Source organism: Mus caroli, chromosome 16, assembly GCF_900094665.2.
Source record: "Mus caroli chromosome 16, CAROLI_EIJ_v1.1, whole genome shotgun sequence".
NCBI classification, from domain to species: Eukaryota; Metazoa; Chordata; class Mammalia; order Rodentia; family Muridae; genus Mus; species Mus caroli.
In genome coordinates this window covers 14710603-14735095 of record NC_034585.1, presented here as the reverse complement: position 1 = coordinate 14735095, position 24493 = coordinate 14710603, and the positions used below count along the sequence as shown (strand labels likewise).

The window sequence follows — 24493 nt, the reverse complement described above, 5'->3', positions numbered from 1 at the left end:
TCCAGGACAGCCAGGGCTGCACAGAGAAACCCTGTCTTGAAAAACAAAACAAACAAACAGATTTCTCATTTTCTCAACAAAGTCTGTTTTCTGTTCTTCTGGGACAGATGGGGCCTGGGTTAGTAAGTGACCACACATCACCAGCAGCTTGCTGGACCCATCTGGGGAGAGTGGTGGGTGATGCTTGGGGAACAGGTCGGCCCTCTGCACTAGGTGAGTGCCAAGAGCAGTGCAGTCTCACAGCCATACTTCTCTGTTGTCTTACTGCAATTGCCTGTTTTTGCAGGACCAGGCAAAAATGATAATGCCGAAAAGGTGGCCGAGAAGCTGGAAGCCCTTTCAGTGAGGGAGGCCAAAGAGGAGGCTGAAGAGAAGTCTGAGGAGAAGCAATGAATCACTCTGTCTTTTTCCTTTCCGTTTCTTTTTAAAATTTGCCCTACCCTTTAAGGTTTGTTTTTCTGTTTTGTTTTTACAAGGGACTTTATAAAGAACTGAATTCCAATCTTCAGGTTGTTTTTTTGTTTTGTTTTGTTTTTTTTAAACTTTTTTTTCTTCCAAGTTTTGACACCATTGAACATGACTTCAGAAATCCATTCCCCAGTCATGAAAATGTACTGTGCTAACTTTCTTTTCCATAGTGGAAACACTTATTTATAGTCATCAAAAATAGTGAATAAAAAATGCCTTTGAAAACCTGGACCAGCTGACAAGGCTATGTGAGGGGTGGGGAAGGTGTCTATGCCTGGAGCCCTCCTTGGCCACCTGTGTACCAGCCTGATTTTCTCTTAGGAGAAAACCAGTTTGTCAAAATGGTGTGTTCTTCTGTGGCTCTTAGGGACCAGATACTACGGTACCGGCTGGTGCTGGAGGCCACAGGGTGTCTGTGTGTGGCTGCAACTGGCATTCAGGGCCAAGGTGGGCTGCTTCCTTGCTGCTAGAACTATTGCTTTGTGCTGTTGTATAGGGTGTGTGTGTGAGAGAGAGGGGTGAAGGGAGACTATTAAGTGCTTTCATCTTGGTGAAGGGAGGTGGTAGGTAGCTAAACATCTGGCTATAGGAAAAACTGGTTTTGATTGGCTGTGGTTAATAGAGTAGCTCCAAGCTCAGTGGAGGGAAAGGCCACCATGGTACTGTGCCATAGTGTAACTGAGTCTAGCCCTACACTCTCCTATTGGAAGCCATTAGATGCCCCAACACATCTTCAAATAGCACTCTAGAAGTTTGGACCTTGAATTCTAAACTCAGCACTGTTAGGATTAGGGACTACTTGAATAAAACCTGCCTTATGTGGGGTTAGAGAAATGGCTCATCAGTTATGAATGCTTACTGCTTTTGTAGAGGATTTGAGTTCAGTTTTAAGCTCACAATTAACTGAAGCTTCAGAGAATTAGGCACCTTCTTTCTAGGCAAATCAAATGATAATGTGCATATATACAGACAGGCAAACGAAAGCCCTGACCTGACTCATTGTGGGCTCAGGAGCTTCGGCAGCCCCATCTCTCACAGGGCAAAGAGCCATGGTGGGGTCTGAGTGCATTAACAGGACCTACTCTTGCTTTGTAGCAGACTGCCAGTAACACCTACCAGAGTCTGGCTATTTATCTGTTGACGCCCGCCTTACTAAACTGACCCTATTATGTCTGACCTTGTCCTTTGCAGGGTGTGCTTACAAATGCCTGCCTGCCTGCCTGCCTTTCTCCTTTCCCCTCCCCTTTTCTCTCCTCCCTCCAGCTTTCTCCTTCCTTCTCTTTTTTTATTTTTTTTATTTTTGAGACAGGGTTTCTCTGTGTAGCTCTGGCTGTACTTGAACTCTCTCTGTAGACCAGGCAGGCCTCAAACTCAAAAGATCTGCCTGCTGGGATTAAAGGTGTGTGCCACTACAGTCCAGTTTAAAGCTTTAAAAAAAAATTTAGCATTCAAAGTCAGTTTTCATGGTGACATTTCCATATAGACATATTGTACTTTATCATATTCACACCTCCCCTCATTGCCCATTTCTGTGAAAGTACCTTTTCATTCCCCAAGCTGGTCTCTAAAAGCCAACTAAAGGCTGTTTCTTGGTTTTCTCCATCCCAGGAAGAGATATGTATATGCAGTGGGGCCTGATGTAGTAGAATCGAGACATTGGCTACAGGTGGCCTTCAGTGTACTTCTTGGAAGAACTGTCCACGGGCCCTGGACTGAGGATTCAGGTTCAAGTACCCTTTACCTTGTAGTAACAGGCAAATGAACCTTTGAGTTGGGTAAATGCCCTTAGGGAGAGGACTTTCTAAGTAGGACGTCTCTTCCTATGACCAGTGTTTGGCATTTCTCCCCATGTATCTGGCAGTAGAGGAGGATGGCTGTGATGGCTCTCATGGCATAAATCCTGGAGTCAGACCCAGAAGGTTTCCTTCTATTCTGCAAATACAGAAACCCCCCTCCAAACTGGCTAAGGGACACTGCGGTCCTGTGCTCAGGTTGTATTCTGATGTACATTCAAGGAAGAGGTTCATACTATAGATGGTGTAGCCAAGGAAGACATCCATTGCTTCAAGTCTTGAGTGCCCCATTGACAACAGTTTGGAGGACATCAACAGGTACCTAGCCTGGTAGTATATCCTGAAGCAGAGACAGCCAAGTAGGGTGGAGTCTTAACAGGCTTTAAGACTGTAAGAAACAGATGTATCGAGCGTGGTGGTGCACGCCTTTAATCCCAGCACTCGGGAGGCAGAGGCAGGCGGATTTCTGAGTTCGAGGCCAGCCTGTTCTACAAAGTGAGTTCCAGGACTATACAGAGAAACCCTGTCTCGAAAAACCAAAAAAGAAAAAGGAAAAAGAAACAGATGTAGTACCCTCTTATCCATGGGGGCATTCCAAGACTCCCAGTAGATGCTGTAAACTTAAGGGGGTGCCAAGCCCTGTGTGTTACTGTGCATACACACCTGTGGCAAGTTTGGAAGTTGACATAGTGGAAGGTTCACAGTAATGAAGCTAGATACACTGCAATAGAATCAGGGATATGGTACAGGCACAGGTTCCTAAGTTCGCTTCACAGGGCCTCTGGCATCACTGCTGCTGCACTTTGGGGATACTGAGACACAAGAAAGCTACAGGGTGTCAAATGAGGAAATAGGGAAGCTGAGGAGTTCACACCCAAGGCTGATGAGAGCAGCATAGTACAGTTATTAAATGGCTAGTGTGAGATAGCCTCATAGCCCAGGCTGGCCCTGAACTGGCTGTGTAGCTGAGGATAACCTTGAATTTAAGATCCTAAGCCCTGAGGTGCCGTGCCTTAATAGGCCAGCATTCTACCAAACTGTGCTGCATCCTGACCATTTTAGTTTGTTGTTACATAGCTTGGCTAGCCTAGAATTCACTATGTAGACCAGGCTGGCCTCAAACTTAAGATCCACCTATCTCTGCCTCTCCTCTGCTGGGATTAAAGATATGTACCACCACATCCAGCTTTTTAGCTTTTGAGATGAGTTTCACTGTGTAGCCAAGGCTGGTAGTCTCCCTGTCTCTTCCAAGGGCTGGCATTACATGAGTCACCATACCCAGCTAATCGTACACAAATCTGAATTATTTATGGACTTCTATTTAATAACTGGGCTGTGGGTAGCTGAAAGCATGGGAAGTCAGCGCTGATGAGGGGAGTGCTGCTTTATACCTCCATCTCAGTCTCTCCACTGCGCTGGCTGCCACTCTACATTCCTGTTTCAGGCCCTCTTCGACTCTCCTAGGCTGTGTTCCAGTGGCTCCTTGCTGCCTTGCCAGCCCTATTCAGGAAGAAAGGTACCATATCACTCTGGGCTCTGGCCTCAGCCGCTACATCTGCCCCACCTAAAACTGTTCTGAAGTCTCCACGACCAGTGTTTGCTATTTTCCTACGAGACTGTGGCAGTAGTGTGGCTGCCTTGGTACCCTACATACAACATGAGAGTAGACTTAATCCCAAAGGAACTCTGCAGTGGGGGAGCTGTGAGTCATGGAGCCTCCTGTGGGCCCTAGAGGTTCTGAGCGTTCTATGTTAGGAGCTGTAGGACAAGATTAAAGTCGGGTGAATTTAACTGAACTGTGTGCCTAATGCAGAGGGCCAGCTGGATACTTACCTGAGAGCCGAAAGGAGTTTGTATCCACTCTGCTCTCCACTGTGAGGTCACATCACTGCTATCTTATCAACACTGGAAGACCCTGAGCTACGTCTTCTGGCATGGAATGACCAACAGGCAGAAATCTAAGAGAAAATCTATCACTGTTTATGCTGTTGAAAAGCTGTTTCTACATTAAGGCACTCAACCCTGAGCTGTGGGCGATCCAAGGAGTCCCAGGCCTACAAGCAGTGTTGTAGGGAGGAAGTGGCTGCGGGACTCTGGGTTATGGCTCTACAGAAGGAGATAGCAGCAACCAAGGGAAGAAGGCTCCCACTATCTTGGTCTGGGGAGGGGTGGACGATGGAGAAGAGCCTCCGGACTGGGGGCGGCTCTGGGGGAATCTCCAGCCAGCACCCTGTCCAGGCCCTGAATAGGCTTCCAAAGTAAATGTTGCTGCCTTGTGGAGTGGCTAAGGCAAGCAGTGGAGTTTGACCACGTTCTTACTCAAAACATTAAAACTGATCTGCTAGGGGAAGCCAATGCAGATGCCTGCAGCATCCTTAGAGGGCCGGTCCACCTTAAACAGCTGCGTCCTGGCGCGGGCAGGTGGGCTTGCTTGCGGGTGGTGAGCATGCGCAGCCTTTCTAGTCAAGGCCAGAGCAGGGTACAGTCTCTTTCCCTAGGACATCAGCCTTCCAAAGGTGTTCCTAGGTCACTTACACACGGCCTCAATCAAGCCTGCGGCCTGAGCCAGGACGCAGAGGAACTCGGTGACCTAACTCTTAGTGTGTGGAGGGCTGAGAATTGGCTAAGGTTTGGATAACCATGATACCCCTACCTTGTCATAGAAATCTCGCTCACACCCCAGTGACTGCCAGGGGACCTTCAGCCTGTCCCGGGACTGTGATTGGAGAGCATGTAGGCCCAAGAGAGCTCCCGGGTTAGGGCCTGCGGTAGCAAGGAAAAAAAAAAAAAAGAAGGAAAGAAAGAAAGGAAGAGACAGACAAGAAAGAGAAAAAGAACATGCTTCCCGTTGTCCCGTCGGTCCAGATGGGCGCTGCGCGTGCGTGGGGCGTCGGGCTACCCCGCAAAAGAGGAGTTGGCCGCCCGGCGCTCCACCCTCAGCCCGCCCCCGCCGCGGCCCTGCCGCCGGGTCCACCTTAAGGGGCGCGCTGACATCAGCGCGCCGCCGCCGCCCGTGGGGTGGGATTTCCTCCACTGCCGCTGCGGCGGATCCTGCGCCGCGTCCAGCCCGCGCGCCCGACCCCGGCCCGACCCGGCCGGCCCCGCCCGCCCGGCCCGGGGAGGGATGCGGCGGCGCGGCGCCCAGGATGCCCCGCAGCCCCGGGACGCGCCTCAAACCCGCCAAGTACATCCCGGTGGCCACGGCCGCCGCGCTGTTGGTTGGCTCCAGCACACTCTTCTTCGTATTCACGTGAGTCGGCGCCGGGTCCAGAGCCTGGTAGCAGCGGGTGGGGGTAGGGAGGTTAGGGGTGGGAGCTGAGGGGCCGCACGTGCCCCACGGGGCCCGCGGTGGGCTGGGCGGGTTAGCAGGTTGCGGCGAGGGGCTGCGTCCCGGGAGCACGGACAGGTGAATGCCTGCCTCTGAGCGTTCTAGCAGGCCCTGGGTGTGGTTGCAGCCTTTCATTCCCTCGGGGCTTTGAAGGGGGACGCGTGTCACCTACAGACACCAACCTTCCCAGCGGGGGAGGGGGGAGTAGGAGCTGTGAGCCCCCTCGTCGCGGCCAGCATGTAAAATCAACTTATTTCTGTGTTTCTCAGCGTAGGTGTGGCCTGCCCCACAGCCGTGACTGGCCACTCCAGCCTACTCAAGGCCCTCAGCCCTCCCTGAACACAACACTGAGAGGCTTCTATCCTACACTTCTAGGTCTGGAGCACAAAAGACCTCAGAGGCTAGGCTACCAGTCGTGGGGAGGGAGCACTCTTTGCCAGCCTGGCACTAGGCAGCCTCAATTTCTTGCCCCGGGCTGGCTCATAGATCATGGGGTTCTGATTCTCGGACCACTCGTTTCTTTCTACAATTCCAAAGCCTTGACACAACTCAGGTGACCAAAGTGATGGCCATTTGTTTCCAGGTGTGACAGTCCCAGGTGTAAGTGAGCCTGAGCCACCCTTTCCACTTTGTAGGAACATATAGCAGCCTTTGTAGGAGTCTGAATTCAGTGCCTGTTGTGGGAGGAGAGTCCTTACCTGGAGGCTGGGGTTGGGTATGTGCCACTGGCTGCAAAGAGCAAGTTTAAAAAAGGCCTGTGTGGACGGGCTTATTTCTGGCTCCAGAGAAAGCCTGTGTGTTCTTGTCACTCAGATGTTGTGGATTGTGGACTAAGGAAGGGCTTGGGGAGCTAAGACTGGAGGGGACATATCTTGGAAAATTCGGTCTTCCAGAGGTTTTGAGTGGGGTTCTGTTTCAGTGCAGGGAGGGTGTCACAGGGACATTTCGATGTCTTTTAACATAACTCTAAAATTAAGACATGCAATATGGGAATCACAGTTTTAAGAGAGATTAAAATCCTCTCCCCCTGCTTTCTCTCCTCAGAGAATGTAAGTAGTTTCAGAGGATTCAGAGGACCCAGGTGGTTCGTGGAAACTTGACTCTGCCTCAAGCTTTGGTCTCTGAGGTTGCTACCGTTTTTTCTGGGCAGTGCTTCCTCTGTGTTCTTGAAGCTAGAGTTCTGGGGCCGTGCGTGTGGGTGCTCCTGAGGTTCGGGGTTCTCTTTAAGGGACAGCCACTCTGACTTGAACTGGCTCTGCAGTTGGCATGACTGGGGCCCTGTTCAGTCTGTGTGCATCCTCATCTGCCCCTTGGATGAGTTCCTGAGATGTGGGTATTGCTGACCTGTCTACACCACTCAGGTGGCTCTGTTCTCAGAAGAGGCTCTGCTGGACAGCTGTGCTTGTTTGGGCAATGCCAGGGTACAGGCAGGTCTGGTGGCCAGCCTGGAGTAGGTGTCTTTTTCAAGATAGGATCCCTATCCTCTCAGTGCCTCCCTCCTGCCCTGTTTCTGGCCCTGTCCACTGGCACCTCGGACACCAAGAAAAGGAAGTGGTCCCTCAGTATACCTTTGGGGCCTATATCAGGTCCTGAAACTTTACCTGGCGTAAGTGACCCTTAGATCTCCTCTTTGTGAGTCTGAACTGCTTCTCTCAAGGTGCCGAGGAGAATCGGGTCAGTCAAGAAGGGGAGCCCAGCCGGGCGGTGGTGGCGCACGCCTTTAATTCCAGCACTCGGGAGGCAGAGGCAGGTGGATTTCTGAGTTTGAATCCAGCCTGGTCTACAGAGTGAGTTCCAGGACAGCCAGGGCTACACAGAGAAAAACCCTGTCTCAAAAAACCAAAAAAAAAAAAAAAAAAAAAAGGGAGCCCAAGGGCTGAAGGACCAGGGGCTCCTTTCCACTCACCAAGAGGGTAATTGGCCCAGCAGACATTCAGGCTTTTCTAGAACAGACTGGGGGTAGGCAGGGTGTGAGATTGGGATGAACTTCCTGGAGGTGATGGGAGAGTGAGCTCCTTTTCCGGAACCCTCCCAGCCTTGTGCTGGCATGTGTATCTCTCTCCGTGGTACAGTGTGAGGTTGGGTTTGGTGTTAGGATGGGTCCAAAGGCTTCCTCCAGGCCAGGAGAATCCACTTTTCAAAAGGACATGTATGGCGGAGGCTGGGGATGGCTAAACCTAGAGCTGTGTTAGGCCATTTGGGCACCTAGAGTGTTAGAGCTGGATTCAGGAGGGCCTGAGCTCTCTGTGTAACAGTTAGAAGCCCAGACTGGGAGCCAGGCGTGGTGGTGCATGCCTTTAATCCGAGAGGCAGAGGCAGGCGGATTTCTGAGTTCGAGGCCAGCCTGGTCTACAGAGTGAGTTCCAGGACAGCCAGGAATAAACAGAAAAACCCTGTTTTAAAAAAAAATCAAAAAAAAAAAAAAAAAAGCCCAGACTGGGACAGTAGACAGTCTGGTTCTGGCCCCTCATAGCCTTGGGGACTGGAGCATCATGGGAGGGAGACTAGGTTTGAAAACTGTGAGTTTTCCTGCTAGGGTGTCCTGCTCTTCTGAGCCTGTTACTCTTCCTGTCCAAATGTCTAGGGATAACATAGGTAGGTGTAGTTGCTTAGTTCTCCAGAGTGCCTTGGATGTCCTTGGATGAGGGCGAGTGGCTGCTGTTGGTGGCCCTGGGTGCCCCATAGGGCAGTGATGTTAGACAGTGTTAATGAAGAACTTGATTAAAATAAAATGTCTGAGTAAAAATTTTCCATTCCACATTTGGCTTTTGGCAGATATTCTGTCCCTGAAGTCACCCCCTTACTGGGTGGTGTCTCTCTGCTGGCCTACGTGGGCCTTCAGACCTCCACTTGGGTGGGGCACATAATGATGGCTTGTGTTCTTGCCTGAGTTACTGTTGCTCAGGATGCATCTTAAGACCTTGGGTGGGCCAGACAGTGGTGGCACACGCCTTTAATCCCAGCACTTGGGAGGCAGAGGCAGGCGGATTTTTGAATTCAAGGCCAGCCTGGTCTACAGAGTGAGTTCCAGAACAGCCAGGGTTACACAGAGAAACCCTGTCTCAAAAAACGGAAAAAAAAAAAAAAAAGACTTTAGGTGCTCGGAGCCCATACTAGGAACACATGTGTGCACTCGCACACACATACCCAGTCCTCCTCAGGGCTTGAGCCAACCAGCAACGAGTCTTTAGGAACGAAGCAGGTCGGAGCCTGCCTGCTCATTGAAGGCCAGATGCCTGTACAGGCCCCCCTGCTCCAGCTGGCCCCCTGGAAGCAGTGTGGGGCTGGCCAGGTGTGTCTCATAGGCCCAGGCTGCAGAGAATGGACTCTACAGACAAGCACTAAAACTAAGTAGAGGACTAAGCACACAAGTACCTAGTGCTCCTTCCTGCAACATCCCTTGGGAAAGCTGGCATGTCCTCGAATGTTCTCCTGTTTCTTTGTGTGTCCTCACACATCCTTTCAGGCTTCAGTGGTCCTTGTGTATGCTTATGTTTGCCATGTGCGCAGGGCAATGGGAAGCACACAGAGGCTTGCCTGAGTCCCGTGGTAGTAGGCAGCTGACCTGGGTTATACAAACCTGAGAGGAGGGTACCACATGGGTGTCTTCACAAGTGCCCACATCCACATGTCTCTGGGCATGAGCAAATGTGCAGGTATGTCTAGATGGTGTGTGGGCCCACAGTGTCTACATGCAAGTCTTCTTGTGTGTACGTGTGTCTGCAGCTGTGCGTAGTTCACTCATGTGGAATAGTTGTGCTTTCCTATGGTTGTGAGCTGTAAGTTTGTGCTTCTGTGCCTTTGTGTATGTGCCGTAGCGCATGCCTGTGTGCCCAGTTTCAGCATGTGCCAGTTTGTGCTGTGCTCCCCCACAACCCTGTCCTTGCACACAGGCTTTCTAAGTGTGGACCTTATCCAGCACCCAAAGAGGACCCAGGTCAAGCCTTAGGAGCTTAGAGACAAGGACAGTGACTGGACTCCAGCTCAAAGTGTATCAGGCCCCCTGACACATAGCTGGCGTGTGTGTGTGTGTGTGTGTGTGTGTGTGTGTGCGTGCCTGTGTGCGTGCTGGCCCTGCTATGTTTATGCAGGTGGTGCTTGCTCATGTTGTACAGAGGTTGTCCAGTACCTTAATACCACTGAGGTGCCCTACCAGTGCAAACTGCCAAACATAGCTCAGGACTGCCCCCTTGCTCCTCACACATCTCACTCAGGGCAGCTGTCTAGCCCATGTGGTCTGCTAAGGAGCTAGAGAGGCAATACAGAAATACAGGCTGCCGGGCTTGGATAACTCCAGTCCTGGGAGCTATCATCCCCTTTCTATACATAGGCAGTACTTCCGAGCCTAGCCCAACTGATAACTAGGGGATAGCCTGGCCCCAATGCCTGTGGTCTTCAGCTTCTTGTTTATGAGAAGGACAGCAGTTGTGTCCACTTTATGGCGAGGAAGAACCCGAGTCTATCCGAGCCTGGTCTTCCCATGTACACCCCCACCTGCTTCCTTCACGCCTGTCTCTCCTCTTTACAGCATCCCTGCATCCCTCACTACTTCTGCAGGTGGCACTCACTAGCTTTGACATTATGCTTTTGACTTTGTAGCATGAGGTCTGAATTTTCACATTGTACCAGTGTGGAACTAACCCCTCTCATCGGACACCCAAGTCAGGCTAGAGGGCACCCCATCCCTAGAAGGCCTGACTGCTTCACTCAGAGGTCTCTCCCTACCTACCAAGTGCTTCACCGCTGGGCTGTGAGTCTCATCGTAGGGTGCCACTGTAGCTGAACAGCATGGATTGGAGGGCACAGACATGCTGTCTGTGCTGTTTGTGTCAGAGATGGGGAATGTAGAGTGAACGTTCCAGGCTACAGATTGGGTCCCCTCTCCTGCTGGACCCTCATGGGTGTGGCCTGTATTGTCATGCTGTATGTCCATGCTGGTCTGGGAAAGAAGATGGGGTGTCATGGCTGGTGGCCCCATAGAGGGTGCTGCCGTGGGAAGCAGGAGCTTTAAATAGCCTCTTGCTTTCCACTAAAAATAGTTCTGCTGCCATGGAGGTGGTTGCTGGGGCGGCGGGCCTGGCTCCTGGCCAAGGCAGGCGTGGGCGCACAGTGTGGACTGTGCACTCCGGTGGCGGGTAGCTGCAGGCTCTGCAGGTGGCCACCATCACTCCATTTTGCGGTCAGGGCAACCGGGAGGGAAGCCCCACTGGTCTGGCTCCACAAATGGCCAAACACCGGCAGGAAATTAAACCCCTGTGTGTACCTCCCCACCTGTCTCAGCAGCCAGTGACACAGAAGGAAACACAGACCCCTGAGACCAGAGGAGCTCCTTGAACTCAGGGTGGACTTATATAGCCACTGCAGAGTCAGGGCTCTGCGTGTCTCTGTGGAGGGGATTCTGGTGAGGACCTGTGAGGACAGAGGCAGATGTGCAGAGCTCTTACTGTGAAGTTACAGAGATACACCTTCTGGAAGGCTTCTTGGGAAATGGGGTCAGAAAGGAAGCCTTGGCTCCAAGTGCTGTGGGCTGGTGAGAGATCGGACGGTAGAGCGTGTGCTTTTCCAGCGTTTTAGCTCTCCTGTGCTACCACCTGGCAAACAAGGTAACAAACCCAAAAGCAGGGTCTGCCAGGACTAGAGCTGCATCCTACAGAACAAAGGAGGATGTGCCCAGCACTGGCTGAAGCACGGTTGTGCCTCTCCATACCTCGGCAAGTGCCCTGCTGTCTGCACAGCTCTGGCATGGCCTGACTCTAGCTTCTGGGTAGCATACTGGCCAATGAATTCCCACTCTGTCTGGGTCCCTCAGGAGTACGGTAGCCTGGGCAAGTTGCCGGTACGTTGGCTTAGCTGTGTGGCCACCCCAATCCTGTGCCCTAGGCTAATGGACCTCTCATAATGGAGTCATTTCCTCAGCTGTGACTTACGTTCTGGACAGTAGCCCTGGGGTTTCCAGGGTTGGAATTAGTGCAGGGAGCTTACACTGAGCAAATGGACACAGCCAAGGCATAGTGATAGCTAAGATCTATCTGCTTGTGTGCCTGCCTAGCAGTGGCCTGGTAGTCCCAGAAGCATACATATGGCTGTGTCTCAAAATTCTGACCTTACCTCCTTCACATCCCTGGTTCTCTGCCCATTGTCCATTGCAGGTGCCCATGGTTGACAAGAGCTGTGTCTCCAGCTATTCCTGTCTACAATGGCATCCTCTTCCTCTTTGTCCTGGCCAACTTCAGTATGGCTACCTTCATGGACCCTGGAGTCTTCCCCCGAGGTAGGGCCCTGTATGGGGCAGCTCATCTGCTTCTTGTCACTAGAGTGTAAGTGTCTGATTGGGGATTCACAGTGGGTGGGCTGGGCAGAGATTAGAGAGGTCCTCTCCAGCTAGGAAACTCATCTCCCTGTACTCTTGCCACCCTACTGGTCCTGATGTCCAGCGGACGAGGACGAGGACAAGGAGGATGACTTCCGGGCCCCATTGTACAAGAATGTGGATGTTCGGGGCATCCAGGTCCGCATGAAGTGGTGTGCAACGTGCCACTTTTACCGTCCACCGCGCTGCTCACACTGCAGCGTCTGTGACAACTGTGTGGAGGTGACCACCCCTGCCCCTCCCCGCACCAGTCCCTGTGCCCAGGTCCTACCCTCCATGCGTTCTGACACACTGCCCCTGCCAGGACTTTGACCATCACTGCCCCTGGGTCAACAACTGCATTGGACGCCGCAACTACCGTTACTTCTTCCTGTTCCTGCTGTCACTCAGCGCACACATGGTGGGGGTGGTGGCCTTCGGCCTGCTGTATGTGCTCAATCACTCAGAGGGGCTAGGAGCCGCCCACACCACCATCACGTATCCTTGTCTTCACGTGGCCCAGCCCTCAGCAGCATATCCTGGGGGGTCAGTGGGTACATGGGGTCTTCCGGGAGAGTCGCTGTGCTTAGGCGAGAGGGGGCCACAGAACTGTCACTGTAGTGGGGGGAGGGGGGTCTTCATGTTCTTGCCTCAGCTGTTGGCCTTAACAGGCCAGCATGGCTGTCATGTGTGTGGCTGGCCTTTTCTTCATTCCTGTCATCGGCCTCACTGGCTTCCACGTGGTACTGGTCACGCGGGGCCGCACCACCAATGAGCAGGTGCAAACCCTGTGGGCTGGGCCTCAGGAACCCTAGTGTGAGGTTGCTTAGATGGCTGTGGGAGGAGGGGCTTGGTGTGGGGCCATGGCTGCCCATCCGGCTGCATACTTGTGACCCATGGACACTGCAGCCACTAACAACTCAAGGTCTGGGAATGCTATAGCTTCCTGCAAGGGCAGGCAAGGATACCCTGGGTATAGGGGCACCGTTGGGCCCGATTTGCCCATACTGCCTCCCATGAAGAACACTTCTAAGGACCCCACCTACCTTTGCCTGTCTCCCTGCCTGTTCTGGGTGGTCAGGCTGGCTGAGGGGACCCATGTCCACAGGTGACTGGGAAGTTCCGCGGGGGTGTGAATCCCTTCACCCGAGGCTGCTATGGGAACGTGGAGCACGTGTTATGCAGTCCCCTGGCGCCCCGGTGAGGCCCGGCCTGGGCAGGGGGACAAGAGGCCTGTTCTGGGTGCGGGGTGGGCAGCCTCGGACCCTCAGCCTGGTTCCTTTCTGCTCTGGCTAGGTGGGGCTGGCCCTGCCTTTGTATGTTCTGGCTTGTTTGTCCGGCCACTGACCCTTTCTACCCTGGCACAGGTATGTGGTGGAACCCCCCAGGATGCCACTCTCAGTGAGCCTCAAGCCACCCTTCCTGAGACCTGAGCTCCTGGAACGAGCTGTGCCCCTCAAGGTCAAACTGAGCGACAATGGGCTGAAAGCTGGCCGCAGCAAGGTGGGGTTCTGGACTGGAACAGTAATGGTGTGTGAGTGGGACTGTTGGGTGTAGGGGTGGGGACAGGAAGAAGAGGTAGAGGGACTGGGAACACTTTATGCATGTGTCCAAAGCCACAGGAAGATGGATATTAGAGCCACATATCTAATCCCAGCACTCGGGAGGCAGAGGCAGGTGGATATGTGGGTTCAAGGCCAGCCTGGTCTACAAAGTGAGTTCTAGGACAGCCAGGGCAAAACAGAGAAACTCTGTCTTAAGACTTCACCCACTACTGCTCCCTCTTCCTTAGTCCAAGGGCAGTCTAGACCAGCTGGATGAGAAACCTCTGGACCTGGGACCTCCACTGCCCCCCAAGATAGAGGCTGGTACCTTTGGAAGAGATCTGAAGACCCCAAGACCTGGCAGTGCTGGTGAGGTGGAGGGCAGCTGAGGAAAGGGACATGGGCTGGCTTTTGTTTCACTCCATGACTGTGGTCCCTCTTCTCAGAGAGTGCCCTATCAGTACAGAGGACCAGCCCCCCAACACCTGCCATGTATAAGTTCCGGCCAGCCTTCTCCACTGGTCCCAAGACACCCTTTTGTGGACCTAATGAGCAGGTAAGTCCAGACTCTGCCTCTAGGAAGGACCCCAACTCTGAAGGTAGCCCTACTATGGGAGGGATCTGACCCAGAAAAGGTCTGTCTCCCGGGAGAGCCTTGTTCGGTTATGGTGTCCTGTTCCCATGCTTATGCCCCTGACAAGGCCGTACTTGTCACAGAGGTGTCACATGCATGCTGGCAGGACTGCATCCTGTGGGTATGCTGAGCTAGGGTCTCTTGGAGGGGAGCAGGTGAGACCATCTCGGCCTGGCATCTCTGCTTCTGTACTGGCATTGCCCACAGGCCAGGAGGGCAGCTTCCCCCTCTAGCAGTTAGGATGTCTGGAATTCCATCCTTAGTCATTCTGTGAGGCCCACGGGAGCCCTCAGAAGAATTGGAGGTTTGTTTGAGAAAGCACATTTATTTTCACCAGTTAAGTACTTCTTTGTCTATCACCGTGGAACAGTCAGCAACATGGAGCAGCAGCCTGTGGAATGATCCAGAACTCTTGAGTGTTCCCAAAGCTGCTCTCCTCCTAGAGGTTGCCTGAGAGACTAGTTCCACACACCCAGACCAGCTCTGTCCTGGGAACCTCCTTACTGTAGGTCATTGGGTGAGAGTGAGCCTGGGCACCTACAGACAAGGGTCCAATCCTAGTGGTAGTGTGGTAGCCGTGCTGCCCAGCAGGAGAGTTGTATAGATTAGAAGGATGGGCTTTGCACACCCTGTGCCACCGCCTTCCTAGGACTGACTTTACCCCACAAAGGATTTTATAAGGCTGCTTGAGTGTACCAGGGCAAGTTATTCTTACAGGCTTTGGAATTAGAGGGGCCTGTGGCTCAAGTCTAGTCACAGAAACTAAAGAAGCCCCTCTGCCTGTGGCTGTGGCTGTGGCTGTGGCTGCTCTGGCTTGGAGAAGCCCAAGACCATAGACCTTGTGTCTGGAGAAACTTGCCCTGGCCTTTTACTACAAAGCCCACTGTTGGTCACCTTAGGAAGGGTCTGTGCAGCCTGCTAGTGATTGTGGGTAGAAGCAGGCTCCACACCAGCTTCCCTTTGGAGATAAATTCTTGTATTACCATGCCAACTCTTCTGTCGCAACTTCCATGCATAGTAGGCCCCTGCTTCCATGGCTGCTGTAGTCACAGCCTCAGAGTTCTTGGTGCTATAAGGTCAGGCAAGAGGTAAGGTGTGTACAGTAGTGAGAATACCCTGTTCTCCACAGGTCCCAGGTCCTGACTCCCTTACTCTGGCAGATGACAGCACCCACAGTCTAGACTTTGTGTCTGAGCCCAGCCTGGATCTCCCAGACCACGGGCCGGGTGGTCTGCATCCTCCCTACCCCCCCTCCCCACCCCTCAACACCACTGATGCCTTCTCAGGTGCCTTGCGCTCCCTGAGTCTCAAGGCTGCCAGTCGGAGGGGTGGGGACCACATGACCTTACAGCCACTGCGCTCTGAAGGTGGGCCCCCGACACCTCACCGTAGTCTCTTTGCTCCTCATGCACTGCCCAATCGAAATGGCAGCCTGTCATATGACAGCCTACTTAACCCTGGCTCACCCAGTGGCCACGCATGCCCCACACACCCCTCTGTTGGTATGGCCAGCTACCATTCACCCTACCTGCACCCTGGGCCATCAGATCCACCTCGGCCCCCACCCCGCAGCTTCAGCCCTGTGCTGGGTCCCCGGCCTAGGGAGCCCTCTCCTGTGCGCTATGACAACCTGTCTCGGACCATCATGGCCTCTATCCAGGAGCGCAAGGACAGGGAAGAGCGTGAACGGCTGCTGCGCTCCCAGACTGACTCACTCTTTGGCGACTCTGGTGTCTATGATACACCCAGCTCCTACAGCCTGCAACAGGCCAGTGTGTTAACGGAAGGCCCCCGTGGCTCTGTCCTGCGTTACGGCTCCAGGGATGACCTCGTGGCCGGGCCTGGCTTTGGTGGTGCCCGCAATCCTGCCCTGCAGACATCATTGTCCTCGTTGTCCAGCTCCATGAGTCGGGCACCTCGGACATCTTCCTCCTCCCTGCAGGCTGACCAGGCCAACAACAATGCCCCAGGACCCCGGCCTGGCAGTGGTTCACATAGGTCACCTGCCCGTCAGGGCCTGCCTTCCCCACCAGGCACCCCCCGATCGCCCTCCTACACGGGCTCCAAGGCTGTCGCCTTCATCCACACGGACCTCCCGGACCGGCAGCCCTCACTGGCTATGCAGAGGTGGGTGCCCAGGAGTGTAGATGGGTTTCCCCATGTAGGACCCGTCATGACTTGGCTCTCCCAGCTCATCCTGGAGATCCCTAAGTTGTCTGTAGGGACAGTACAAGGTAGCTGAGCCTAGTTCCCCATTTGGAAAGGTCTGGCCCTGGGTGCAGTATGCATGTGGGAAAGAGACATTGGCATGCTGATCCAGCACAGACTTCACTCAGAGTACTCCTAGAGCTAGCTTCACTTGGATGTGTGAACTCCTACCTTTCCAGGCATGCTGTCCCTTCCCTGGTCTTGATACGTGCTCAGCATGCTGAGACGGGGATATTGCCTCACCACAACACGTGTATTGAACATGCAGCCCCAGATTAGCAGGGAGCCTCCATGCTTAAAAGTGGGGAAGGGCAGGTGGGAGCCAGGCACCTGAGCATGGGCTTCATTGTTTTGGTCTCAGGTGAGACCTGGGAGGAGGCTCTTATTTAGGCTGTGTGGGTACAAAGGTTCCATGGGGCATTCCTCCTGGAAACAGGAGTAGCTCTGGCCAGGCCGGGGAATAGGAGTGTTACCCGATTTTCCTGAGAGACTAGTGAAAGAGCTGTGTGTCCCCTGCTAGGCTTCCCAATTTCAATTGCAGGGAGGGCCCAGCAGCTCAGGCTCACTGCTCTTTGGCTGATCCAACTGGGAGAGATCAATGAACCCATGAGGGTGACAGCAGTTCTGGAAATGTCTGTCCTGTGACAGCATAATCCTAAGGACAAGGACACAGGGCTCCAGTCCACACCTACATGTGTCCTACTACCCATTGTACTGTGTTCACTGTATGTGCATGTGTGTATATGTGCTTGTTTTGATGCAGGGATCACCCTCAGCTGAAGACCCCCCCAAGTAAGCTTAACGGGCAGTCCCCAGGCATGGCCCGTCTGGGGCCTGCTGCCAGCCCCCTGGGGCCCAACGCCAGCCCTGCCCGGCACACGCTGGTTAAGAAGGTGTCCGGCGTGGGTGGGACTACGTATGAAATCTCGGTGTGAGAACTGACCACCACTCATCTGCTGTGATGCCACGGGGACCAGGACCCCCCCGCAGTAGCTCCCCAACCCTATCAAGTTCTCTGCCCCAGGGAGGAGGCTCCCCAAGCCTGCTGTGGACACGTCAACAGGAAAGAAAGCCTTGCCTCCACAAGCTTGTGCTCCGGCCTCTGCCTGTTTGTTCATCTACTTACCTAGTACTCACAGGGCAGATGGATCCAAGGCTGTGGGCTGTGATGGGCACCTGGACTGCCTCCTTCATCAGCCAAGCTCAGCCCTGCATCCTATTGCCCTCATTCCCTAAAGGCCAGTCCCCAGCAGTCCCATGGGCCCACCCACTCCTGTCTGGATGAGTTGCTCAGCCCTGTTCTCCAGCTGCTCCTAACTCATGGCCTTTCACTGACAAAGCTGGTCGCTTGTTGCTTGGCAAGGCCTATGCTTTTCAGGGAGCATAACCCTGGCCTGCTCCGGGTTGGGATGCATAGATGAACGTACGGACAGATACTTGAGCGGTAGCAGGGGTCCCAGCTCCCTCTGTTCGTGTCTTGCCTGGCTGGTGGGTTCATGTCCCTGTGTCTGTATGCCGTGCTGCCGTGCCACGTCTGATGTGTTAGTGCTCGGCTGCCACTCTTCTTTCATCAAAGCCTTAACTTCTGCTTTATGCTCTTGTGGGAGGTGATGGGGGGTGGGGTCGGCCAGAGCAGAGAGGGGGCCAGATGCTGCCTGGGGGACCAGTGGGGCCAAGAGCCCCCTCCCTCTCTCTCAGGCCTTCCCTGCCAAACTGGAGAGTCCTCACCCCAAAGCATCCCGGGTTCCCAGCACTGGCTTGGCCAGCACAGCTGGAAAGCACATCAGGGCGGGTCCGTTCGTCCCCTGGCATCAGGGGCCTGAGTAAGCACATGGCAGCGTCCGCTTGCATCGTGTCTGTTCTATGTTTTTATATTTACATCTATATATCTATAATTTTATTAAAAAAAGGAAAAATCATTTTGAGCCTTTCCTTGGGCAAGGCTGTGGCTGTGGGTACAGGGGAGTGTCTCAGGAAAGGGGTTGGCCAGCTGGTGCAGGGTGGCATGTTCCTCTTGGACAGTTCTGCTGGCATTGCCAAGTCAGGCCTAGTTGGTAACGAATGGACTTCTGGTGAGTTGCAAAGGTGTCTTACTCCCAGTCTGTGTCATGCCGAACGGAAGGGTATTTGGTGAAAGGCTAGGACCTCAGCTGCCTCCTGGGACTCTGAGGTACCAAAGGGCTTGGAGCAGCTATATAGTGGAGGCTGCACGTGAGGCCAATGTCTGGCTGAGAACCCTACAGATACTACTATACTTCTTCCCTGCCATATGCCAAGGGAGGAATTAGGGAGTGTCAGGAAGAACTCAGAGCAGGGCTGGAGAGGGCTAGGGTAAGTCCAGAGTTTCAAGAAGGGGAGGTATCCAGAGCCTGGGGCCCCTTAGTTCTACCCACTGCTGACTTCCACCTTTCTGCTTCTCTCTCATGGATATCGGCCAACAGGGGGCGCATTGGCAGCTGTAGCCGTGGATGGGGGTGGCGTGGTCCGCCTAGGGGGACTCCTGGCCTCCACCTATGCCACCTTGGCCACCCTGAGGATCACCCGCCGCTGCGGGCCCCCTGGAGCGTGGCTGCTGGGGCGGCCCCCCGTGGGACCATTTGTCGGCTACATTCTGCTGCATCCAGCCTTTTCCCCAGCCTCTCAGGTCCCTAACAGGACACTAGTAGGTGGCTCTAGGGCCATGGACAGTCTTCTGGGGACCCAGAAGAGCAAGTTGCTGTAGAGCTTTGGAGTTGGGCTGGATGTAGCCTGGAGATCCCCGCCCCGTTCCCTGTCAACCAGCCACATCTTGACTGATCAGTCTGCCAGGGCCCACGACCCTGTCTCCAGGTGACCTCAGGAAGTCCCCCCACCTGCTGCAGGGGTCCAGTGCCCCAATGGGGGTGGCCTCAGAGCTACTGGGAACCAGCATGACCTTCACCCCAACCTCCTTACCCCTTCCAAGCACTTTAAGCCACTTCCTCTAGGGAGCCCAGGCCTCTGTGGGTTGGGCTGGGGTGGGGGTCTCAGGTCACCGCAGGTTACTGCACTCCTCCACTCAACCCCAAGCCCCTGAACAGATGCCTTAAAGTCCTGGAGCTGCCAGCCAGCTCGGTGCACCATGAACCTGGTCCACCCGTCTCTGCCTCTTGCCTGCTCTGACCCCACCTGGGTCTTCTGCATCCAAGGGTGATACCTCTGGGAATACCCAAGCCTGTGGGCCTGGATACCCCTGGGAGGAGTCAGAACAGAACCCCTGCCAACTCCTCTTTTCACACAGGGGCTGTGTCCTGGGGGCTACTTCTGGGCAGCAGTTATGTGTCTCCCATCTGGGGACAGATCACAAACTGTTTTCTGTTGTATAGGATTTCCCTCCCTCAACTTCCCTAATAAATTTTTTTTGTTCACCTCCATGGCACTGCCCAGCAATGTGAGTCCCCTGATTTTAGCCTTGGACAGTGCCAGGAGGCTAAATTAGACAGGGACAGCAGTTGAGGGGTCAAGAGCCCCTGCAGAGTTGACAAGGTAGGAATGGGTCAGCAGATCCAGGGCTCTCATTTCCACGGTCCCTGGGAGAGTCTGGTCCAGTGAGCATTGAGGACCCTCCGAACTCCCCAGGTTATCGAGGGAAGGCCACCCTGCCACACCCTCAAGCTCCAAGGCCTTTATGAAAGAATACACTTGGGAACAGATAGAAGCCAACACTGGGAACTGAGGCAGGGGCCCCACCATCATCAAACTCCTACCACCAGAATGCTTCAGAAAGTTCCCAAACCTCTGCTCCACAAAGCCCCAGTTTCCATGGAAACAAGCTTACATGCAAAGTGTGCCATGACTGTATATCCAGCTGCAGGCCCAGCCCTCAGGACTAGCCCCTCCTCCACCCTTCTCTGCAGCTCCTGGTAGAGACTGTGTGCAGTGGTGCTGTAGGCAAGGACCAGTAAGGCCCCTGGGTCCCTGGAACAGAGCCAGCCACCTGGCCTTCTCCTTGCTGGGGCCACTGGGCTTCCGGTCTAGAAAGGCAGGAAGTCGTCCACTTCGAGGCGCAAGAAGGGACCCAGTAGGGCCCTGAGCTTCCAGACAGCGGCTCTGCTCAGCAGGGGTGGCACCAGCCCCTCGAAGGGTGTGGGGTCCACCACGTATACGTAGGCCGCTGTGCAGGCCAGCAGAGCACCCAGCAGCAGCCTCAAGGCCAGCAGCCTGCAGGCAGTGGCAGTTAAGGGGTAGGGAATGCCCGTGGGGATGAACCTGGGGGACTGGGCCCTGCCCCGAAAGTGACCTACCAGAGGTGGCCCTTTAGGCCCTCGGAACATCCCATCTGTAGCCTGCCTTTCTGTCAGGGAGGGGGCTGGGTTAGAGCCTGTCCTCAGTACTTTCGGAACCCTGGGGGAGGCCAGGCCCCTAGCCTGAGGTACACACCATAAACAGACTCCATTGTAGGGTCTTCCCCGCTGTGCCTGTTTCCCCTCCCTTTCCAGGGACAAGCCCTGGGCTCCAGCCCTGAGACCTGGTCCCTGAAGTCCATTTCTCAGACTCTCCCTAGCACTATTGTGGTTGGGGACGCTGGAATCAGCAGGAGTGGGGTGGGGACTTACCTCCATCATTTGCTGTTGCTTCCTGGCCTGAGTGCGGCAATGGGCCCTCTCCCTGGGGAAGCATACCATCAGGACCACGCAGCCCTTGCCTCCAGCCTGGCACCACCCCTTCTGCGGGACTGAAGATCAGAGAAGGGTCCACCCCATCCCAACCTGGCTCAGCCCGGGGTCCCTGCATCACCCCAGTATCTCCAGCTGAATGTCTTCCATCTGCTCTAATACACCCCGGATGTCCTTCTTGAGGTTCTGAGAGGCAGAGGAAGTGAAGCTAGTCCTCTGGCCCATCACTGGGCCACATCCACTGGCCCTCATGGCCATCATCCCTACCATGGCCCTCTGACGACCTACCAGGAGCCCGGTGGCTTGGTTGTTCAGAGCCATGTGTACCTCGGCCACACCATCCCACACCTGAGAGCAGGGAATTGGGGCCTGCATCATACCCAAGGAACAGGATATAGCAGGGGCTCCCTCCCACCACGGGCCAAGCAGGCACCTCAGTAATGGCCATCTTCTTCCTCTCAAAGGACAATCGGATCTGTTGCAGCTCACTCTAGGTGGGGAGGAGGTGTGTGGGCACAGGAGCCTGCTCCATGCTCCCCAGACCAAGCCCCTCTCCCCAGGGCCCACCTGGGACTGCCGCACAAAGTACTCTTTCCCTGGGCAGAGCTCCTGCCGCAACAGCTGCACAGGTGCCCTGTCTTCCAGGGGCCAGGTGGCTGACTCGGGAGACTGTGAGAAAGCCCCTGGGTCATTCCCAAGGCTGTGGACAGCTGGAGGTGCTGCTGAATGGGTCCGGGACTGCATGGGTCCATGCGTGCTCCCGCTTACCCAGGCCAGGGCTGTACAGCTTGAGTGCTCGGAACATAGAGGTAGGAACTGCTGCCCTGGCCCCAGGAGGGCCCCCAGTTGCTCCCGAAGGTCCTGGTTCTGCCTTTTCTGGGGGAGGGGAGCAGGGGAGTGGGGAGGGGTCACCTGTCCTGGTTGCTTCTCAGGCAGGAAGCTGAAGCAGGTGGGCTAGGACAGGGGCTCTGAGGAGCAGCTAGTGCCTAGTGGCCTATGGACTGCACTCACCAGACTCTGGTTCTCCTGCTCCAGCTGCAGAAAGGATTGTTCTGCAGATTCCAGTGTCCTGCCCTGAAGCTGTGTGGGAGCTGGTCTAGATGAAGCTGTGGCCTTTCCTCTAGGAGGTAGTGTTGGGCATGGGCAGGGCCTAGGTCCTGAGGTGGGGGATCCTGCCTGCCTAGGTGGCCCCTGCTCATGCCCTGGATGTAGGGGCCAGCCCCACTCTGCCTCAGCCTCCCCTTCTTGTCTGGCCCCTGCTGGCTCTCGAGCTCTCCGACGTGGGATCTCTCCTTCGCTTGACAGAAACATCCTGGGGGCTTCTCCTCCCACTCTGGGTCTCCCACTCCCTGTCCCTGGACCTGGGAAAGGTCTGGAAGACTCTAATGACTGAGTGGACTGAAGAGGGACCAGACAGGGACACCTTACAAATCCCTGACAGGGCTGATCCAGGTATCCTCCATGGCTGCTTGAAACTGGGGCCAGAGGACGCTGGGGGTGAGAGTGTCCACAGGGTCCCAGGGGTTTTGGCCCCTCCATTAGTCCCTGTGACCCGTTCCTGACCTCAGGTCCAGGCTCTGGCCTGGCTAACCTGCCACTCTCTTTGAGGGCACTTTGGATGTCACTCTGGCTCACAAGTCTACCCAGGGTGACAGTCATAAAGGCCTGGGTACAGTCAGGGAGGTCACAATGGGCTGGGGCTGAGGCTGGGCCTGAAGGGAGGAGAGTGGGCCACTCCTGCCTCTGCCCAGTTCTCACTGGCCCCCAAATCTCTGCCACTATGTCTTTTATCCCTCTCTGTGTGGAGGAATGTTCATGGTGCCTATTCATTCTCAGAAGGCTGGCTCTGGAAAAAGCCGAGCCCTGGGAGAAATCACGTTTGGCAAAATGGCAGCTATTCAGACTCCAGGTTCAAGGCCCTCTGCTATATGTCCCTGTGAGGATCTAGCAGAGTAAAAGTGTCCAGCCAAGATCATTGAGACTTCACCCCTTTGATTATGCCTTCAGGACCAGTGAAGTTGCCAATGAGCTGCTGCTGAGCCATGCTCAAGAGGGTTAAACCATAATGGTGCTCATGTCTAAGAGTCGGGACAGCTAACAGGACACATGGGGCTACTGACTTGGTTTGGAATGTCAGTCTGAGGTTGTTCTCTGCTGCCACTCCAATGAGCTTGAACATCCTCTTTGACGCTAGAGATCCATGCTGATGCATGTCTTGCTGCCCATAGTTCTGGGTGCTCAGGGGCCAAGCTGCATGCTTTATTTGTTCGCAGTGCAATCTAGGGTCTTTTGCGTACAAGGTAAACATCTCATCCCTGAGCTTCTCCCTAGCTGTTTCGTTTTCTATTTTTAATTGCTATTTATTCCTCTCTCTCTCCCTCCCTCCCTCCCTCCCTCCGTTCCTCCCCCCACCCCCACCCCCACCCCCCGTGTATATACACGTGTGCAGAGGCACACAGGACCCAGAAGACAGCACTGGATCCCATGAAACTGCAGTTACAGGTGGTTGTGCATCACCTGCCATGGATACTGGGAGCCAGACTCTTCTTGTCTTCTGCAAGAGCAGCAACTGCTTTTAACTGCTAAGTTATCTCTGCACCCCATCAATGTTCCATTTTGGGGGTACAATATTTCACTGATGAAATCTCTTCTGCTTTCCCCATTTGTCTGAAACTCTGGGTTTCTTCTATGTGGCTTGGATATTTGTTTGTTTTTGGTTTTTTTTTTTTTTTCAAGACAGGGTTTCTCTGTGCAGTCTTGACTGTCCTGGAACTCACTTTGTAGACCAGGCTGGCCTCGAACTCAGAAATCCGCCTGCCTCTGCCTCTCGAGTGCTAGGATTAAAGGCGTGCGCCACCAAGCCCGGCTGGCTTGGATATTTGTATGTCAATTCTTGTAAGTCCCAGCTCTCTCTTACTTTAAAACAAATAATTTATTCTATGTGTATGTGTGTTTTGCCTGCTTGCATGCCTCGTGTCCATTGAGCTAGAAGAGGTTGTCAGACGTATTTTGTTGTTTTGTTTGAGACAGTGTCTCTCACTGGGACCTGGGGCACTCTGATTAAAGGAGGATAGCTGGCTAGTCAACCCAAACCAGATCTGCACTAGGACTGGGACTGTGAGCCATTACCCCTGGCTTTCTACAGAACTTCCAGGATCAGTCTCAGGTCCTCAGGCTTCACTGGCAAGCATTCGGCTGAGCTGTCTTAGCCGTCCTCTCTCACTTTATACACAGCCTTGTGCCATTTAATGATGGGGTGCATTCTGAAGAGTTTGGCATTCTAAAACACACGTGTGTAAGCCTAGATGGCACTGTATCCTACACAGCTGGGTCATGTGGAGCTTGGATGGGAAGAACCCGCTGCTCCTTGGCTGCTGAGTGGGACAGTGTGAGACTGAAGAAGAGCAAGGTAGTGTGCCGGGGAGAGGCACAAAGCACAAGAGGCCAGAGAGCGGCTACAGCTTACCCCAGCTGCATTCATTCTACAGTAAAGCCCTTTAAAACCACAAACACAAAGAGCACACTAAACTAAATG

At 54.2% G+C, this 24493-nt stretch overlaps 3 protein-coding genes and 1 long non-coding RNA gene across 8 annotated transcripts in view; 2 read left to right on the top strand and 2 right to left on the bottom strand.

The window, feature by feature from the left end:
- Ranbp1 (RAN binding protein 1) overlaps positions 1-697 on the top strand; it is a 9076-nt gene extending 8379 nt beyond the window's left edge. The window contains exon 6 of the mRNA XM_021185284.2: positions 287-697. Coding sequence (XP_021040943.1) covers positions 287-393 — 107 coding nt within the window. The 3' untranslated portion in view covers positions 394-697. The remainder of the gene's footprint in view (positions 1-286) is intronic.
- A 2783-nt stretch (positions 698-3480) lies between these two features.
- On the bottom strand, positions 3481-5127 carry LOC115029561. The gene is made up of 3 exons (XR_003835121.1): positions 4915-5127; positions 4095-4219; positions 3481-3761 (listed from the first exon to the last, which is right to left on the bottom strand). It is a non-coding gene; the product is annotated as an uncharacterized LOC115029561 (long non-coding RNA).
- A 153-nt stretch (positions 5128-5280) lies between these two features.
- On the top strand, positions 5281-19721 carry Zdhhc8 (zinc finger DHHC-type containing 8). Of its 2 annotated transcripts, none has more exons than XM_021184990.2 (11): positions 5281-5511; positions 11739-11860; positions 12024-12181; positions 12264-12436; positions 12615-12717; positions 13047-13138; positions 13306-13441; positions 13731-13851; positions 13929-14038; positions 15246-16243; positions 18766-19721. In XM_021184990.2, exons 1-11 carry the CDS (start codon positions 5408-5410, stop codon positions 18974-18976), a joined length of 2328 nt encoding a protein of 775 aa, XP_021040649.1. In that variant the 5' UTR covers positions 5281-5407; the 3' UTR covers positions 18977-19721. The 2 variants fall into 2 exon arrangements, with proteins under 2 accessions (XP_021040649.1, XP_021040648.1); XM_021184989.2 differs by having other exon boundaries at positions 17088-19716.
- Positions 19722-20126: 405 nt separating this feature from the next.
- Positions 20127-22558, bottom strand: Ccdc188 (coiled-coil domain containing 188). 4 transcript variants are annotated; one of them, XM_021184992.2, is made up of 9 exons: positions 21970-22558; positions 21727-21834; positions 21526-21627; positions 21392-21448; positions 21247-21306; positions 21080-21144; positions 20899-20950; positions 20587-20636; positions 20127-20503 (listed from the first exon to the last, which is right to left on the bottom strand). In XM_021184992.2, exons 1-9 carry the CDS (start codon positions 22495-22497, stop codon positions 20317-20319), a joined length of 1209 nt encoding a protein of 402 aa, XP_021040651.1. In that variant the 5' UTR covers positions 22498-22558; the 3' UTR covers positions 20127-20316. The 4 variants fall into 4 exon arrangements, 3 of the variants coding, with proteins under 3 accessions (XP_021040651.1, XP_021040650.1, XP_021040653.1); XM_021184991.2 differs by having other exon boundaries at positions 21526-21834; XM_021184994.2 differs by lacking the exons at positions 21526-21627; positions 21727-21834.
- Between the last annotated feature and the right edge of the window lie 1935 nt (positions 22559-24493).